This window comes from Acyrthosiphon pisum, chromosome A1, assembly GCF_005508785.2.
Source record: "Acyrthosiphon pisum isolate AL4f chromosome A1, pea_aphid_22Mar2018_4r6ur, whole genome shotgun sequence".
Taxonomy (NCBI): Eukaryota; Metazoa; Arthropoda; class Insecta; order Hemiptera; family Aphididae; genus Acyrthosiphon; species Acyrthosiphon pisum.
This window is the reverse complement of record NC_042494.1, coordinates 142,194,528-142,211,926: the sequence shown is the minus strand read 5'-3', so window position 1 is coordinate 142,211,926 and position 17,399 is coordinate 142,194,528. Positions and strand designations below refer to the sequence as shown.

The 17,399-nt window shown below is 29.9% G+C and overlaps 4 protein-coding genes across 4 annotated transcripts; 1 reads left to right on the top strand and 3 right to left on the bottom strand.

Moving 5' to 3' along the window:
- Positions 1 to 3,411: 3,411 nt before the first annotated feature.
- On the bottom strand, positions 3,412 to 5,823 carry LOC100569552. Its single transcript, XM_003246881.4, has 3 exons — positions 5,535 to 5,823; positions 5,333 to 5,440; positions 3,412 to 4,993 (listed from the first exon to the last, which is right to left on the bottom strand). Exons 1-3 carry the CDS (start codon positions 5,817 to 5,819, stop codon positions 4,712 to 4,714), a joined length of 675 nt encoding a protein of 224 aa, XP_003246929.3. The 5' UTR covers positions 5,820 to 5,823; the 3' UTR covers positions 3,412 to 4,711.
- Positions 5,824 to 6,129: 306 nt separating this feature from the next.
- LOC100161738 (SH3 domain-containing protein Dlish) lies at positions 6,130 to 10,741 on the bottom strand. The gene is made up of 7 exons (XM_001949984.5): positions 10,476 to 10,741; positions 10,112 to 10,329; positions 9,270 to 9,486; positions 9,045 to 9,187; positions 8,683 to 8,872; positions 8,443 to 8,597; positions 6,130 to 8,368 (listed from the first exon to the last, which is right to left on the bottom strand). The coding sequence occupies exons 1-7, from the start codon at positions 10,522 to 10,524 to the stop codon at positions 8,204 to 8,206; spliced, it is 1,137 nt and encodes a 378-aa protein (XP_001950019.2). The 5' UTR covers positions 10,525 to 10,741; the 3' UTR covers positions 6,130 to 8,203.
- Positions 10,742 to 11,337: 596 nt separating this feature from the next.
- Positions 11,338 to 13,230, top strand: LOC100163800 (protein transport protein Sec61 subunit gamma). The gene is made up of 4 exons (XM_001949953.4): positions 11,338 to 11,513; positions 11,576 to 11,687; positions 11,754 to 11,856; positions 13,107 to 13,230. Exons 2-4 carry the CDS (start codon positions 11,594 to 11,596, stop codon positions 13,114 to 13,116), a joined length of 207 nt encoding a protein of 68 aa, XP_001949988.2. The 5' UTR covers positions 11,338 to 11,513; positions 11,576 to 11,593; the 3' UTR covers positions 13,117 to 13,230.
- Positions 13,231 to 13,383: 153 nt separating this feature from the next.
- Positions 13,384 to 17,399, bottom strand: LOC100165843 (CDK5 regulatory subunit-associated protein 3). Its single transcript, XM_001949923.5, has 10 exons — positions 17,194 to 17,399; positions 16,917 to 17,091; positions 16,620 to 16,858; positions 16,274 to 16,541; positions 16,120 to 16,211; positions 15,994 to 16,047; positions 15,776 to 15,922; positions 15,517 to 15,710; positions 13,659 to 13,830; positions 13,384 to 13,561 (listed from the first exon to the last, which is right to left on the bottom strand). Exons 1-10 carry the CDS (start codon positions 17,194 to 17,196, stop codon positions 13,484 to 13,486), a joined length of 1,422 nt encoding a protein of 473 aa, XP_001949958.1. The 5' UTR covers positions 17,197 to 17,399; the 3' UTR covers positions 13,384 to 13,483.

Below are 17,399 nucleotides of genomic sequence, written 5' to 3'. Positions count from 1 at the left end.
ATATAGGTATATCATATATCGCCCTGCTCAGAATCTAAATTAACGGATTCTCATTATAGCTGTTGGTACGCAATAATGTCATAATGAAATTGATTATCATAACTGTCTTGTACATTCATTCTTTTGACTCAATTTGAGCTATACAAATTGTGGCTATAGGCGTAAACAGGGTCCGAAAATGCATAGGGCTCGAACGCAAAAGAAACAAAAAGAGTGGAAAATTCGTCTTCCACCCACTACACAAACACACAATTTTATGTATGATTAAATCGCAAATTAAATATAAATTAATATTTTTGTATTATTATTAATATTATATATTAAATTTATACAATACATTTTATTGTAAAAATTTAATAAAAAGGTTATATACAGTTACAACTCATAAGATATACTATGCAAGGTATCTACTTATTTATTAATGTATAATTCTTTAGGATATTCTGTATTATTAATCGTGTAACTTTTGAACGACTTGACCGATTGAGATAAAAGTTATACCTAATAGATTCCTTGAGTCTTAGCATAAGCGATAAGCGTGCGCACGGGTCACGGGGTAGTCATGATAGGCACTTGACTACTCTGCGAACTCCCCCCGGCCACCTCAATATTCAATATTATTATTGATAATTGATAGTCAATCATAATCTAATTTTTTACCACTGTAAATGTAGTTAAATGAGGTTGCCCCATCCAAATTAGTTTTTGTAACTTATAGGTGTGAATATGAATATTATATATACGTACCTGATATATATGTGTGTGTGTTAATGTATTTATGTACGACTACCCTGCCAGAAATTCTGCGCACGCTTATGAATCTTATGAGTACCTATATTTATACTTGGCGTATTTTTTAACTTATAGATGATATAATTTATTATAATAAATATTACCTATCTATTATCTAATATATAAAATTGTCGTGTCACAGTGTTAGTGATTGAACTCCTTAGGGGCCGTTTTACAATCATAGTTTAAAGTTTAAACCTCGGTTACGCTTGAACCAATTTTACCGGCCGAATTCGGTGGTTTAACCGGATTTCAACTATTGTAAAACGGGTCCTTAGTGAAACGGCTCGACCGATTTTGATCAAATTTTCTGTGTATATTTGGTAGGTCTGAGAATACGTTTTCGCTAATTTAAAAAGGGAATCGATCACCCCCGGGAGGTGCTCAAACAGGAATTTTGAAATTTACGATAGACATTTATGTTTATTAATGGTTGCTATTATAGCGTACCATAATAGTATAATATTACTATGGACACAAACAAATAGAAAATATTCAAATAAAAAAAAAAATAATAATGAATAAATATTATTCTCAAATAAATTCTATAACCCATAGCAATCCATATTATTTTTTTTAAATTCGAATATTTTCTATTTGGTTGTGTCATTAAAAATGCCAGCAAGACCGTCTGCCAAGACGCCATAGTCATCAGTGGCAAAAATAGGGGGGAGGGCTTAGGGGGCTTAGCCCCCTCCCCCAAAATCACTCAAAGCACCCTCAAAAAAATAATAGTATACCATTCTTAAAAGTATGTACCTATAAATTATAATTTAAAAAAAATTGTGTTGGGGCTTGAGCCCCCCCCCCCTAAACATTTTTCATATTTGCGCCACTGGTGCCAATTTTTGTCGTAGAACAGATAGACGAGTACAACCACTTGCGTGACGTATTCCATTAATTCTGGTTAATGTTTATTACGATTTTCTCTATCATACTTGATATTAATTGTATAATAATGAATAAAAAAGATTTGTAATATATGCATTATTATTATATAGCAAAATATATATATTTATACATTATACATTAATACATACATAATATACGAATGTATATACTATATAATAATAATTATTATTACCTACAGTTATTATTATTATATATATAATATGTTATTGTAATTTATAATAAACATAAATAATAATTGGAACATTATTTAATTTCGGCCAAGCCGTTTCGGAGGAGTACAATAACAAACACCGTGAAACGACATTTTTGTATATTAGATATTATACATCTATTTGATATGCTGTCGTGCATTTTCCGCGATCCAACGTAATCGGATTGCCTACCAGGATGGCTGAATTGCACTCACTGCTGCGAATTACATCCAAAAAGATTTGAACAATCACAATTTTTTAAAGGGTCGTCATTTTTTAAAAGTAACGAAGTGCACGGGGTCAGCTAGTATGGCTATATATATATAATATTAAAATGTAAATGTGTAGTATTGAAATTATGTAACATATCTTAAGGAGGGTTTAAAATGGCTCATAGTGGGCTAACCCCTCCTAAACACCCTCATATGTGCACATGTTTGTGGCTATGTATTTTCGAGTTTTTAAAGTTCGCTACGAGTAAAACTTAAGAGGAATCTTGTTTAACATTATTTACAAGTTTTTTGAACAGCAAAAATGTACTGATAATCATTTATAGAAAAATTAATGCCGATTGGGCTATATATATGGACGATTACCTATAACGAAATGGACTAATGGTTAGTCCAACTATATTAATAATTATAATACAAATTCTAAATCTTAACGACAATTTATTTAATAATTGTCTGAAAAATCACATATAGGTACATAATATTATAAAATAATAAATTAGTATCTATTTTAAGCTTAAAATTATTGATTTAATTTGTTTTGTGCATGAAATTATGACACATTGACACAAATTATTTGATTTGTATTCTTATATAAAAGTTTATTGTATAATATTATATAGGTAACACTGCTAATATTACCCATTCGATAAATAAATAAAAACTGCTAATATTAATAATATAGGTACCTAGGTAAAGGTTATATAGCCATATCGGTATATAAAGGCTATATAGGTAGGTAGGACGTAGGTAATCAAAAAATATTTCACAATAATTTGTGTAAGTAGGTACTTATTATATTTTCATTTTATTATATAGGTAGTTCTAAATTATAGTAGGTAAAACATTTATATTTTATCACAATGATTTTTATTTTTAATTTATTTTGTATCTGATGTTGACATAATATATACACACAAATATTTTTAGACGGAAAATAATAGTGAATAATAAGATGGTGACAATTTTTTATTTTGTTAATGGAGGAAAATGGATACGGTCGACCATACGACGCATTAGGTACGTATATATATATCCGTATATGTCCTCACTCCTCTGTAATAGGCCAAATTTTATATTATAATATATTATTATGTTATCTTGATGTCAAACGCATATAAGCTTCATTTTTCCTGCCAACCGGATTCTCATACAGTCATACCCCACCCAATAATACCGTTATGGTGTTATCCGCCACAATAAAATATCGCTGCAGCAGATCCAGTTACACGGTAAATATATATTTATATATATACACCATACGATACATCTATATATTATAATTGATAAATAAATAATAACTAAAAATTATTGGTTTTTAGAATTTCCAAATAAGCCATTAAAATATTATCAAGTAAAAATCGTTTCGGGAGCTAGTAAAAAACTTATATAATTCACCAAAACAAAAAGTATTGATTTGCATATTCTTAAAACAAATAATATGCAAAATAAGCAGAATTTTCAAATCAATCGGACAAAGACGTTGGGGGGAGGGTGGGGGCCGAGTAAAGTTGGCCCTAAGAAGTGAATTATATATATATAAATATAGCCAAATAGGTATATAAACCTACAAAAATTCTTCAGTCCATTTGGATTTAGAGAGAAGGTAGATACTAAAGACAGAAGAAAATTACTATCTTAAGTTTGCGCTAAATCCCCATCACATCACAAACAAAAACAAAAAAACGCCACAGAAAAGATTGAAAAATAATTCTATTAAACTAAAAATTAAAGAAGTGCGCAATAGGCTCATATTAAAATTGTTTTTCATTTATTGAATTACCTTCATAAATAAATTATAATTATAAGCTCGTACTGTTTCACAGAAACACATATCTACGTGATGTTTTTGATAAATGCTCGTTTAATATTATAATATAATAACAATTATAATTTATACCTAATGGCTAATTCAAAAACTATATGCGTACCAGCTATAGAAGCCAGTATTCTAACCACTAGCTTAGCTATATAGGCAACAACGGTTGCACGTCCTATTGACACACTTGTTAATTACAATGACTTTGGTATTACTTTAGATTTTCAATATTGGTTTTGCATCCCATGAAAAAATGTGAAATTACATCTTGAATTACATTATTATTATGTGTAGGTACTTAATACTTATACATAGACTATACACTATACACAAAGCAATAAATACACCATGTCGGATTGTGTACACATTTATTAATTATTCACTGCCTATAATAATAAGAGCCTACGCCCTACAAGGGCTTTAAAATTTAAGATTTTTGTCACCATATTTGGTAATTGGTCACCTTCTCGGAAATATTATAAAGCTTAAAAGCTATTACCCACTATTTTTAATATTATTTATAAAATTAAGTATAAAATAATTAATTGATTTAAAATGTTCCACCCAAAGCAGTAATGACTCACTCCCCTCACATTACGGCGCTATATATATATTATTATATAGGTATAGTATATAAGTACCTACACGGCTACACCCAATATTATTACTTTTTAATTTGATAAATAATACTTTTGTTGAATACGAATTTTGAACAGAAATGTCACCACGTAGCAGGATTAACGTTTGCCGATGTCATACGATTTGCATCACCGGGACGAATTATTCAGTTTAATCATTTTCGCGCAGTCGTAATGTTTTTCCGAGCAATGCTTCGCGTTCCCTTTGACTTGCTGCCAGTCGGACACATTCCACGCCACCCATTCTTTGGACCGGCCGCGCCTACTCTCCTTTACCCGACGTTGCATGTAGTGTATGATTGGCGACAAGCGACAGAGCAGCAACTGAACACATGGCATTCCCGATGCCAACTGTTCGATCAATAGATCTGGCAACGATTCGTCAGTCGCATCATCCATCATTGATTTTATCTGAAATCGAGAAAAAAATAATAATATATACTGTGGGACACACAGATGCGCAACTGGAGACCGTTGAATGTGCTAAAATCATGAAATTTTCCAATAGCTGACAGCTGACCAGCTGTGAGACAAGGCCTCAAACTCCAAATTATTTATTTATGATAATTATTTTCAATTTAACTAAAAATTTGAAATCATTTTAGTGACTTGGGAGTCGGTGGGGGACACATTCATCCCTAGTTGCGCCATCCAGTTCTACTGCAGTACAAGCAATCTAATATACTGGTACAGTGACTAGTAAGTTTTATTGTACAAATTGTGCAATATAATTAGGTGTACTGTTCATACATATGGATTATTCATGATCCAGTCGATCGGACGGCCATCGGGAAGGCTCTTAGTCTTTTGGCTAGTACCTCTGTAATTGGTTGTTCCGTAATCAGAAACCGTTATAATCTAAATAAGGGTGATACAATATACGTAATATATTTATATTTGTACACAACAACAAAAAATTATTGTCATTCCATAAAGCATAATGATAACTTACAGTTTTCGTCAGAAGTACCAATCCGTTTACTATAAGAGTTTTTAGAGCATTGGTGCCATGTCCGATAACACCCGATGCAGCACGAATTAACAGCGTTAACATGTTAGATTTTGTTCCTACTTTATCATTGACGATTGACCTACCCACTAGATCGGCCACGAGTACAGACATTTTTTTCCAATCTTGACATTTATCTACGTTTCTATTCGAAGACAAACATTGAAGTTCACTGACTGTACATTTTATGATAATTGATAAGACACATATTTTTAATAAAAATTGCATAATAATATTATTTTCTTGCAGTTTTTTTGGTAATTATTTCATAAAAGATAAATTCTATTATTCGAAAATTATATTATAAATATAAAAAACACAACTCATCTGCCAAGATGTCATTGCATAAATGAGGAATGCTGTACATTTACAGCTAATTGTAACATCCAATTATTTAAATCACCAAACCATAATATGAACAGTTACAATTTACTACTTACCATTGCCAACTAATTATGATGTCCATAACACTATTTGTCAGTTAAAACATCCAGTACAAATAATTTTTATCACTTAATAATAAAATAAATATATAAAATACTTTCATTCCTAAAATTTATTGTAAAATATAAAATAGATGTTAATAATATATTTTATTGTATACATTTAATATGGATTAAAATATAATGTTATATAAAAGTAATTTAAAGTAATACAGTCTTATAAAACTAATTAAAGTACAATGGCAGTATGGCACAACTTCAAAATGGACGGATTTGAACATATTAACCACTATTTTTTAACTAATATTTACTGTTATTTTCTTATAAAACTGTCTATCCAGTTGTGGACTATCATCACAGATACATGTTATTATACTTCATATTCAACCAAAAAAAGGGTTTAAAACACTTTTAACCAGATAATTGACACAAAATAAACAATAAAGCAATACATAATTACTTAGTCATATTATAATATCTAGTTTTATATAATATATAACATAAAATAACTCATATCTATTAACTCTAAAGAATGGCTCAATACAATAAATGTTTCAAGTAAAAAAACACTGAATACATACAAAAACATTATAATCATTGGTATACTCATATTCAAACTAAAAATATATCATATTATTATATTTTTAATAAAGTGAAAAAGTATCAACTTTGATATAATTTAATATCTGGTTGCACAAAAATACAATTAATTAAAACATAAATTGTTATTAATTTGATACTTGCTTTCCTTAATTTTGATTCAACAATTAAATATCACATAAATATTTTTTTATACAACTTGGGTAATAAAATACTGTTTTTGACTCTCATTCTTTTTTCATCAAAAGTGTTACATCAATATAAAAAAACATATATAAAGTTTGCACTATCTCGTTTAAATTTATAGTTTCTCTAAAAACATGTTTACATTTAAAATAACTATCATAGACTATGAAAATGGAAAACAGATGCAACTTTTTTGGTACAACGTTTTGGCCTTTAAAGATATTTTAAATTCTTTAATCAAAGTTCATTTAAATGTATGATATATTTCAATAAACAGAAAAATCTTTACATCTCAAATCTTGTAAACCTAAATAACAAGAAGTCTTCAAAAAATCTCTTACACTGTCATTAGGAAAGGATAGAGTAGCACAATTCTAACCTTATGTTTGTTGACATATTTCGTCTCTTAACTTCAATCACCATAATATATATATATATATAATATATGTATCTAACCATGAATAATTTCAAATAAAAGGCAGTGAACTTTAGTGGATATTATTAATCAGCCATCCCCCTGGTCTCCTACTTATTTTATAAGTAACAGTCAGTGCTAATTCAAGTATTCTTGGCGAAAATTTAAGATTTCTTTGAGAGTTCATTAAGATTTATTCATTAAGATGAGACTAACTGTATTTTAAATAATTGAGCTGAGCGAGGCGAAGGTCTTATACACGGGATAGCCGTTTACTAAACGGCATACTTCTTTGCAACGGATTAACCAAACTTGGCACGGTGATAGTGTGGACATCGCTGAGTGCCAAAAAGTGGTTTTGATCGATGTCCTACCTACCATCGATGAATAATTACCGAAAAACTAAATTTTGATACCTTAATTTTGTTTCCGTAGAAACATAGATCCGCCATAAATCAATAATTTCACAACAAATATATTTGAAACATGCCTCGATTAAAAAAAGGAGCAAATATAAGCCGACAAACAGCATATAAGCTTCGCTCAGCTCAATTTTTTGCAATCAGCGAACCGCATTGCAGTCCTAGTTTTAGTTTTATACATAACATTTTTACAGATAAAATCAAAGTCTTATTTTGATTCTTCCAAACAATAACATTTATAAGGTGGAAAACAGATTATATTCATAATTTATAATAATACTATTATAACAATGTAAGTATTCTATTGTTATTATAAAACTATATTAATTTGTCTAAATATTTTATCATTACCAATCCCATTATCCTACAAAATATCACAATTATTGGTTTTGAAAGATCATCGAAGGTATAAGAAGAATAGTAAACAGAAATAAAGGAGTTATGTTCAGCTTACATATTATCGGGTTAGAGTACTTATTTAATACTTAAAATAATACTTTTTTTATAGTAATGAATAACGATCCAACAATATCAGCTGTAATATATTCACAAACTGGTCATAGCAGGTGGATGAGCGTATGCTTTAGGTATGAAACCGTATTTTCTTGTTTTAGGAGCATAAGTCCATAACCACCCTTCAACCATTTGATTGTCAAGATCTGCATATATCCATTCACCACGCTTAACTGACAGATCATCTGGGGCTTGAGGCTATAAAAAATTAACTTATCAATAAAAATTGTGCAAAAAAAGTTAGAGCTTAAAAATAAATGAATAAAACATACCTTATAATCATAAAGCATTACCATTTCAGTACCATGAATTGCTGGATCGTCATCAGCCACACAAGAGTTTTTACGTGGACGTGCTCGTGTAACCGGAGGTAGTCCAGTATTAGTAGTACCAGCACACTGATTATTATTCATTTGATTTATATGCCCTATACAAACATCAATAGTTGCTATAATAATATTACAGTACAATGTATAATAATTTATTAACATTATTAATTTAATATTATGTACCTTGTATTATATCAGCTGGATATACAAATCCACTAGGAACAAAACCTTCCTGTCCATCACTGCGAATAATCCAATACCAATCAGGGTCTTCTCTGTTTAAAACAGTCACAAATTCTCCTCTCTCCACACTTACATCATTCTCATCTCTTGCTATGAAAGTGTATAGCACAATGTAACGCCCTGCAGGGTCCTAAATATTTGTCAAATAGAGTATGTCAGATTAAATTTAATTATAAAAAATTAATTCTTGTATTTCACAGTAACACTATGTTACAAAATATTGTTTTCTTAGACCCCCTCAATTTTAAATGATCAAAGACTATTTTCATACTTAAATAATGTAGATTTTATTTAAAAATTACTTTAAAAAATGGTCGGATCTCAGGATGTGAAGACGCACTTAATAAAGAAGCTCTAGAGCTACTAATGTTCTGTTTGTTTTGATTTTTGTGATCTTGAGTTTTATTGCCAAAACTTTCACAATCAGATAAATCACCACAATTACCTAATAATATAATTAAATAAGTATGTTAATAATAGATCATATTTTATATCCCATATTTTAAATTCTAACTAATTATACAAACCATGTTTTTGTTGCTCATTGATTTCAACTTCAACAACAGTTTCAGTTGGTGTAGCAGCTGGTGCACGTGGTAATTTCTTTTTGACATTATTTAAAGCTATTTCACCAAGTTGTGAATTATAAGGTGTACAATACGAATGAGGTATAAAACCTTCTTGACGACTGTCCTCCGCAATTACATATACCCAGTCATTCTCTCGGTATAGGATGTTGACGACCTAAAAATTAATAAGTTTTATTAAAAGGAAGGATGAAAAAATATATAATGACGTTTATCTACATAATATTTTAAGTCAAATCTAAAAAAACCATAAACGCTTATTTGTTATTTTTGTTTGAATTGTTTAGTTCATAATGGGTAAATAGTACACAATATAATTTTAAAAAACTAAAACATAATTAACATTATAAACTAATTATGGTTATTAACATTATGAATACACATTTTTATAGGTCGGTACTACTAAAAAAAGTAAACCATTACACTAAAATAGGAGGTAAAAAAAAAATGTTTCAACTGTTGATAAAATAAACTTGAAAATATTCTTCAATGAATAAGTATGAATAAGTATATTAATAATGAGTATGTAGTTGACTAATGAAATCCAGGAAAATTTATAATCCTAAAAGTATTTCATTACTACTATTATTTGTGATACTGCTACCTACCTACTTCATAAATCAGAAAGGCACAATAATTTAATGTTCATTGAGCATTGATCAACTTGTCACTTTTTGACTTATAATATGGACTAAAAATGTAGTCGCCGTCCTCAAATATTATTTATATTTAACACACAATAAACGTCATAATACTAATTGTTTTGTATGATTGATTCTAACCTGGCCTCGTTTCACAGTTAGCTCATCATCAACGCACGGTGTAAAATCATGAAGTACAACCATTTTGCTATCAGGCGACAAGCCATTTTCCTTCTCGATCCCGACACGCACCAGCGTCTCAATGGAGGCACTGCCGGTAATACGCCCCATACCAGGAACCGGTCCATTAGCGTTAGTTCCTCGTAACACTTCTTTGTCCAAGTCGCTGGTAGAACCACCTGCAAACAGCAATTAAAACACTGTTGAATGAGTATACCAAGAAAAATAAACCTAAGGGCCTCAGTGGAAAGGATTTATTTTGTTGCAAGTGGTGGCGATTGAAGGGTAGAATGGGTTAGGTATTGCTGTTGAGTGTTGATCATACTTTTTTTCTTCTTGCCTCGGCGTATTCTCACGGGACACAGGAAAGCCATTATTGCTTATAGGCCACCGCGCATGCTAGTCGTGTAACTTGGTCTCCTAAGGTGTATATCCGTTTTTCCGGCTCGGGAAAACCATGTAAATACGAAAGGGAACGCAAGGACAGACAAAGCAGAAGCTAAACCAGCCAACTTACTGGACACTGGTGTCAATTATTTATTGACAATCAATCATCATTATTATTATCCGACGGCGGCGGCGGTGGCGCCGGCGGTCGAACAGGTTTCCGGAATGGTGATAATTATTATTATGACCCAGTGTTGCCATATTTAGAAAACCAAAATTCATGACTGATGAGAATAACGCTACGGCGTCATCACCGGAATGGGAAGGGACGGGTATATAACATAGACCTATTAACTAGTTAATTGGTCTATGGTATATAATTTATATTTCCCGATCTTTATTTAATATTTAATCACACTATACAAAACTGTAAACAATGTAAGCAAACGGCCTCAATTTCTTATCTAAATCTGTGCGCAAAACTAACAGAAATAATTTACTATAATTATTTCTCATTATCCAAACATCCCGGTGTGTTTTTTTTCACGTCTACAAAATTTCTAGAATGAATTTGAGGCCTCCTAGACACCGGCTAGTTCCCATTTCTTTATTATCTATGGTTCAACTACCCAAGGTACCAGGATAGGGATACAACGTCCTGCTGGTGCCCTCATTCACACACCAAGGATATTACGAAAGTATCACCGCCAATTGCATATCAGTACTCCTTGGTTCCTTGGTGCTCCAACGAAACCGATGACGTTGCATCGATCTTATGTTTACGTACACTGTTATTGATAATAACAATCAAAACGTGTCACTACTCACTAATAATTAGTTATACCCAGCGAGTGACGAGAACGCTGAACGACCAACATTGCACATATTACGCTGCCAACTCGTCGTGAAACGACCCCATTTATTCGCATTTCACTTCTCGGAACCCCTTCACTACCGTCACTCTTCGTACTCTCAAGTAAACTGAACTCGGGTGTAATATCATCGAGTATACTAACTGAGGTTTTAATTCATTCACAGAGAACAACAGAAAAAAATATGGATCAAGTAACAAAAGTGTTGGAACCCGGACGCCAGTTTTCCAAAGACTCGGTTAGGCTGGTGAAAAGATGCACAAAACCCGACAGGAAAGGTAAACGCGATTTGTATTCCATTTAATTGCCCTTTTTCATTTACGTCATTTGATTTTGTCTTACAGAGTTTCAAAAAATCGCAATTGCTACAGCCATCGGTTTTTGCATTATGGGTTTCATTGGTTTCTTTGTCAAACTTATTCACATACCCATCAACAACATCATTGTGTAAGTACTACTTCTACAGTTCTACTTGAAATTAATGTTAAGATTTATTTTTATATAATTCTGGGTTTTTCTAATATAAAGTTAATTAAAGCTCGAATACCGACAACCCAATATTGTGATTCGCCTTTTTAGTGTTATATTTTTAGATAATGAATACATAATGAATACATACTAAATAGTACACAATTTTAAAGGGAGTTATTAGTATATGTAAAATATTTAAAAAATGCTTATAACTCGATAATAATTAATATTACAATTATAATAAACTCCAAAGGTGGAACACAATTAATATTCATATTTTTAAGTTTGATAGGCATAGGCCAATTTACTGTAATATTTTAACTATCAAGTAACAACATTAACTCGATTACACTGAATTTAAATTTATTAGGTATGTTGTGCGTTTGAAAGATGAGTATAACACATGCTTATATCACTTCCGCTTAAGAGGGCGCTACACCTGCATATGTTGTCTCTGTCTTACACACGCACGACATAGCAAATTGTCGTTCACTATTCTCAATAGTGTGCTGTTAGTTATCTGGGTCTTAGCATAGGCGATTTTTCGATATTTTCATTTTCGAGAAAAATAAGCCTATGTGAAATATCAAAAATTAAAAATGCTTATATCTCGCTTGAAAATTAAAATATCAAAAAATTGTCCACGCTAAGACCCAGATAATATTCTTACCTAAATGTTTGATAATAGGTCATTTCACTCTAATATCAAAACCAACAGCACACTATTGAGAATAGTGAATGACAATTTGTTATGTCATGCTTGTGTTAGACGGAGACAACACATACGGGTGTAGCGTCCTCTTAATATGCAATATACCTAATGTAATAAAAAAAAAACATCAATTAGATAAGCTCCTATTAAGATTTTTTCATTATTTTAACAACCAAATACTTGCATATTGTTTGGAATAATCAATAAAGTAGAACTACATTTTTAGTTGTACCAATGTATTAATTTTTTTTTTAAATTTATTATTTAATCATTATAAGCTTTTTTTAATTATAATTCACCTAACCTAGTTTGGGCTGCAAAATGCAAATTGAAAAAATCTAAGAACAGTTTTATTTTAATGAATGTCTGAAAAATAAAAAAATAGTTAGTGACAAGTTGATATAAATAATTATTTATTTATTTTGACTATATTTATTAATCTTATAATATATAATATAATATTTATTGTTAAACATTTAGATATATTAATTATATTAAATTTTTTTTTTTACAGAGGTTCATGAAGTGTTAGCGGTTCAACTCCTTTATTTCCTGAAAACAATGTATCTTGATGAAAAGATGTGTGTATTTCACAATATTTTGTTTTTATACTGTGTATTAAATATTTGTGAACATTATTTGTGTTTCCCTTGTTCATTTTAGTACATAGAGTTTATATATTTATTTAATGTTTCTAAGTATGAATTTTAGCAAAATTTATAATAATGTAATTGGCATGTAAAATATAAAATACTTTATTATGAACAATAAAATTTCAAAAAAAAAAACAATTTCCATTTAAATTTGTCTTAACAAATCGTATAATATAAACAGCCAAACCATATTACACACATCGCCTTACAACTTCCAGTTGTTTTACTAACTTATTTACTATGAAGATCCAAATATTGATGTTCCAATTATGTACACTGGACGGTTTTTATATTTCTTTGATATATCAAATTCAATCTGAAATAAATATATACAGAATAATACATTAATTAATTATTATTGTAGATTATAATGTGGTAATACAAAAATAATATAATTCAATTTTTAAAATTACTTCAGTTATAAGTTGCTTGTTTTTTTGTTGTATTAACTTCAATTTTGGAACCAGTTGATTATATTCTTCAGCTAATTCCTTTTTTTTATTAGTAACTGCTATTTGAGAGTTAGTCATTTTCTCAATATTGCTGACTTTTTGAAGAAACATTGACTCCAGTTTGTTTAGATATCTGATGACATTAAAATAAAATATGGAAAAGAGTATTATACAGCACTATATTTAGAAATTTGCTATCTAGGGGCATTATTTAATATATATTTATTTTAATTATCATATTTATAGATGGTGGAGGTTAGCAGGGCCGGCGTTAGGTTTTGTGAGGCCCTGGGCGTAATACATTCCGCAAATCCTCAAATTTAGGGCAAATTTAACACCCCCACTCACCACCAAAGAAGAAATAAACTAATAGATAATTTTCATAATAATTTACCTGAAAATACAGTTAATGATTATTTATGCATAATGCACCTAGTATAAATATAATTTTTAATATCCTAATAATTTATTAAGAAAAGTATTTATTGTTATAATAAAATTGAGTTTTTACCTACTTAATTATTATTTAGGTATTTAAAATATTTCCATCGTTCAAAATCAAATAAACTAAAATACAAAAATAATAAGTCAATTGACGTGTAAAAATAGTCTGTTTTTAATTATTACTTCAACAAAATACTTTTACATAAAATCCTTTACTTAAAATTACTTAATTTTTCTAGAATTTTTAGCGGTGAATTCTTAAATTACTTTTTCATAATAAACATTTTTGGACTCTCCTTTTTTTACTGTTAATAAAGCTAAGCCAGAAAGACGCCCTTGGGACATGGTACTTGTCAAATACATTTTTATAAACTTTGAGAAGCTGCGTTCTGCGCTAGCTGAAGTTATTGGAATTGTTAACATTATCCTATGAGCCATGGTTAATGTTGGAAAAGCTCCATTGCTTTAATAGGAGTTACCGATTTATTGACTATGTTTTGGCGAATCAAAAGTTCTTCAATTAAATCGTAGGCACAAATATCTTTTTCATTGTTCTGATTGAAGATATGGTGCTAGGTTCATACAATTTGCTTTCCGTTGTGTCATTTATATTTCTTAATCGACATGACGACAACCATTCACCAGTATTGTATAGATAATAAAATGATAGTCAAAAATGAAAATTGTGTGGTCAAATAAAATTAATTTTGTCAATCTATAAATAAGTTATAAATAATGACTGAATGCATTATACTGGTATTCCATGATTTTTAATTAAAACGATAATCGTGCTCACCTAGTTGAATTTCTTCGCACAGTATTAATTTATAGTTACAAAATATTTATAAGTAAATGTTCATATTAATTGCATCTAACTATATTCCATAATAATACACAAAGCAATACCTACACCAAGTCATATTAAGGATTGTGTACACATTTATTCACTGCCTACACCTAACAATAAGAGCCTATGCCCTACAGGGGCTTTAAAATTTAAGATTTTTGTTACCATATTGGCTACCTTATCATATTATATTACGTAATCATATTTTTGTACAATACTGAATATTTTTATACTATAAAATCAATAACGCAGCATAAAATACAAATACCCAAACATTTTTAAACATGTAAGGGTGAGGCCCTGGGCTTGGGCCCTGCTTGCCCGGCCCTGGAGGTTAGATCACTTTTTGTATTATGGCAGTCATTAATGCTAGTATAATTACAAAATATAAAAATATGATTTAATTGTAGGAATTAAGCAATGAAGTTACGAAGATTAAAATTTAAAACAATGAAAATGTATAAAAAAAATTAGCCACTTGTTGCTCCTTACCCACTAAATACATCCCTGATATTATATTGAATTTACCTTGGTGAATGTTTAATTTGCTGTAAATGTTGAACAACTGGATCATTAAGCTTTTGTTTGACTACTTTTATAGTATCCAACATGGATGCCATCTCAGGTTTAGATTCATTGATTTCTCCATCAGAATGGACTGACAATGCAGAATTTGTTTCATTTGATAATTCAAGCAATCGCATACTTAAAAATGATTCTAACTAAAATAAGATGGTAACAATATAACTCTATTAAATGATAAAAATGTTATGGTTTGGTATCTCACTTCTAAAATATCATTCATAAATTCATTTCTAGTCTGAAAATTATCTAATAAAGTCAAAGCCTCATTGCCTCTGGCAATACTACCATCAGTTTGTAGATTTTCAACTTCTATTCCACTTTCTTCTAGAGAAATACCATAATCAATGTCCTGCACGTAAACAAAATATAAATAATTTCGCTAAAAAGTGAAAACAAAATTATTTTTCACAGATTGCATACTTCAGATGGGTTCTCCAAGTCACCCCAATCAATTTCTTCGTCGGCAGTTGTGTCCTATAAATTAAATACTCATTAAATTATATTTTTTTATTTGTTATGAATATACCCAAACACAAAATGACATACTTTAATATCTTCTTCGATTGTTAGTACAGACTCTTCTATTTTACTTGGTTTTTCTCCATAAAGATATTCATAATAGGTAGTATTGCCATTGTCTGAAAATATTTACTATTTTAAATATCACAATCAACTAATTGAATAAAAAAACAATAATTACTCAAAATATATTGAAGCATCGATAAATTAATGTCTGAACCTAGAATATTTGCTACAAATAAAGAAAAATATGTATTGGCTTTCTTTAAATTGTTTATATGTTCCATAACATCATCATAAACTTTTTGAAGTTCACATAACCGTCCTATAAGTGTGCGTTTAAAACTGTTATTGTCACCAACTATGGAGAACTGTTTCCGCATTGTTTCCAAATCTTTTTTACATGTTTGAATAGATTTAGTGTAATCTTCAATCTTTTTATCGCAATCCTACACAGAATCTGTTATTAGCTTATTACTTATAAACATTAAAATATCATCACGTTTTAGATAATTTTAATAATTTACAGTTTGTCCAGACTGTAATTTAGCTATTTGCTTCTTGACCGCGGGTATATGATACTTGATGTTTTGTACAAGAAGATCACAAGCTTCAGCTAGGTAAACATTGTCTTTTAAATATAGCCTTTCGATTTCTAACCAATCCTTCATCCTCTGCGATCCATATGAGCCAAACAGATTTTTTGTATCTGCTTCGGTGTCTCTTAATATTTCAATTATACGTTTACAATAGAAATAATTGATATCTAAACAAAAATTTAATATTTACCCAAGATTTACAAAAATTTTAATTTAAATACTTACATGCCCCAGACAACAATTGTACAATTTCATTGTTTTCAGGCATATCTTGTATAGCTACATTGATTTTCTGTCTTATCGGTTGTATGTGTGAATGCCAATCTTTTTTACAGTGTTTTCTGCTTGTTAGCCATTCGCTTAGTTTTTGAGCATGTATTTCAATTGGAATGGAACTTTCCTGATTGTACATAAAATAAGTATGTAGTATATTTGATGTTTAGAAGGTAGGTTCTAAAACAAGTGTCAAGTGATATTATAATTTAAAAATGTGTACACTCACCATATTTTCAGAAACAACAATTATTTTAGGCGTGTAGGCAAAATTTCAAAATGAAAGGAGTAAAGTATTAATTATTAATGTATATTCCAATAATTGTTGATAACGTTTCAAACTTTCAAAATAGAGACTGAGTCCTGATTCAAGTCCTGTAATCCAGTGGTGAGTTGTCAACATTAACTATTTTAATTCGTGGTTGTGAGTTGTCG

Excerpts from the sequence above, each read along its gene's own strand:
- LOC100161738 (XM_001949984.5), bottom strand. The coding sequence starts at position 10,524 with ATGGCTTTCCTGTGTCCCGTGAGAATACGCCGAGGCAAGAAGAAAAAA. Across the intron at positions 8,598-8,682 it reads TCCAGCTGATATAATACAAG|GGCATATAAATCAAATGAAT; the intron begins GTACATAATATT and ends ATGTTTGTATAG. Across the intron at positions 8,369-8,442 it reads TAATGCTTTATGATTATAAG|CCTCAAGCCCCAGATGATCT; the intron begins GTATGTTTTATT and ends AATTTTTTATAG.
- LOC100163800 (XM_001949953.4), top strand. The coding sequence starts at position 11,594 with ATGGATCAAGTAACAAAAGTGTTGGAACCCGGACGCCAGTTTTCCAAA. Across the intron at positions 11,688-11,753 it reads CACAAAACCCGACAGGAAAG|AGTTTCAAAAAATCGCAATT; the intron begins GTAAACGCGATT and ends TTTGTCTTACAG.
- LOC100165843 (XM_001949923.5), bottom strand. Across the intron at positions 16,048-16,119 it reads CAATCGAAGAAGATATTAAA|GACACAACTGCCGACGAAGA; the intron begins GTATGTCATTTT and ends TTTAATTTATAG. Across the intron at positions 15,923-15,993 it reads ACTTGGAGAACCCATCTGAA|GACATTGATTATGGTATTTC; the intron begins GTATGCAATCTG and ends GTTTACGTGCAG.
- LOC100569552 (XM_003246881.4), bottom strand. The coding sequence starts at position 5,819 with ATGCAATTTTTATTAAAAATATGTGTCTTATCAATTATCATAAAATGT. Across the intron at positions 5,441-5,534 it reads TGGTACTTCTGACGAAAACT|ATTATAACGGTTTCTGATTA; the intron begins GTAAGTTATCAT and ends ACCCTTATTTAG. Across the intron at positions 4,994-5,332 it reads GGATCATGAATAATCCATAT|ATAAAATCAATGATGGATGA; the intron begins GTATGAACAGTA and ends TCTCGATTTCAG.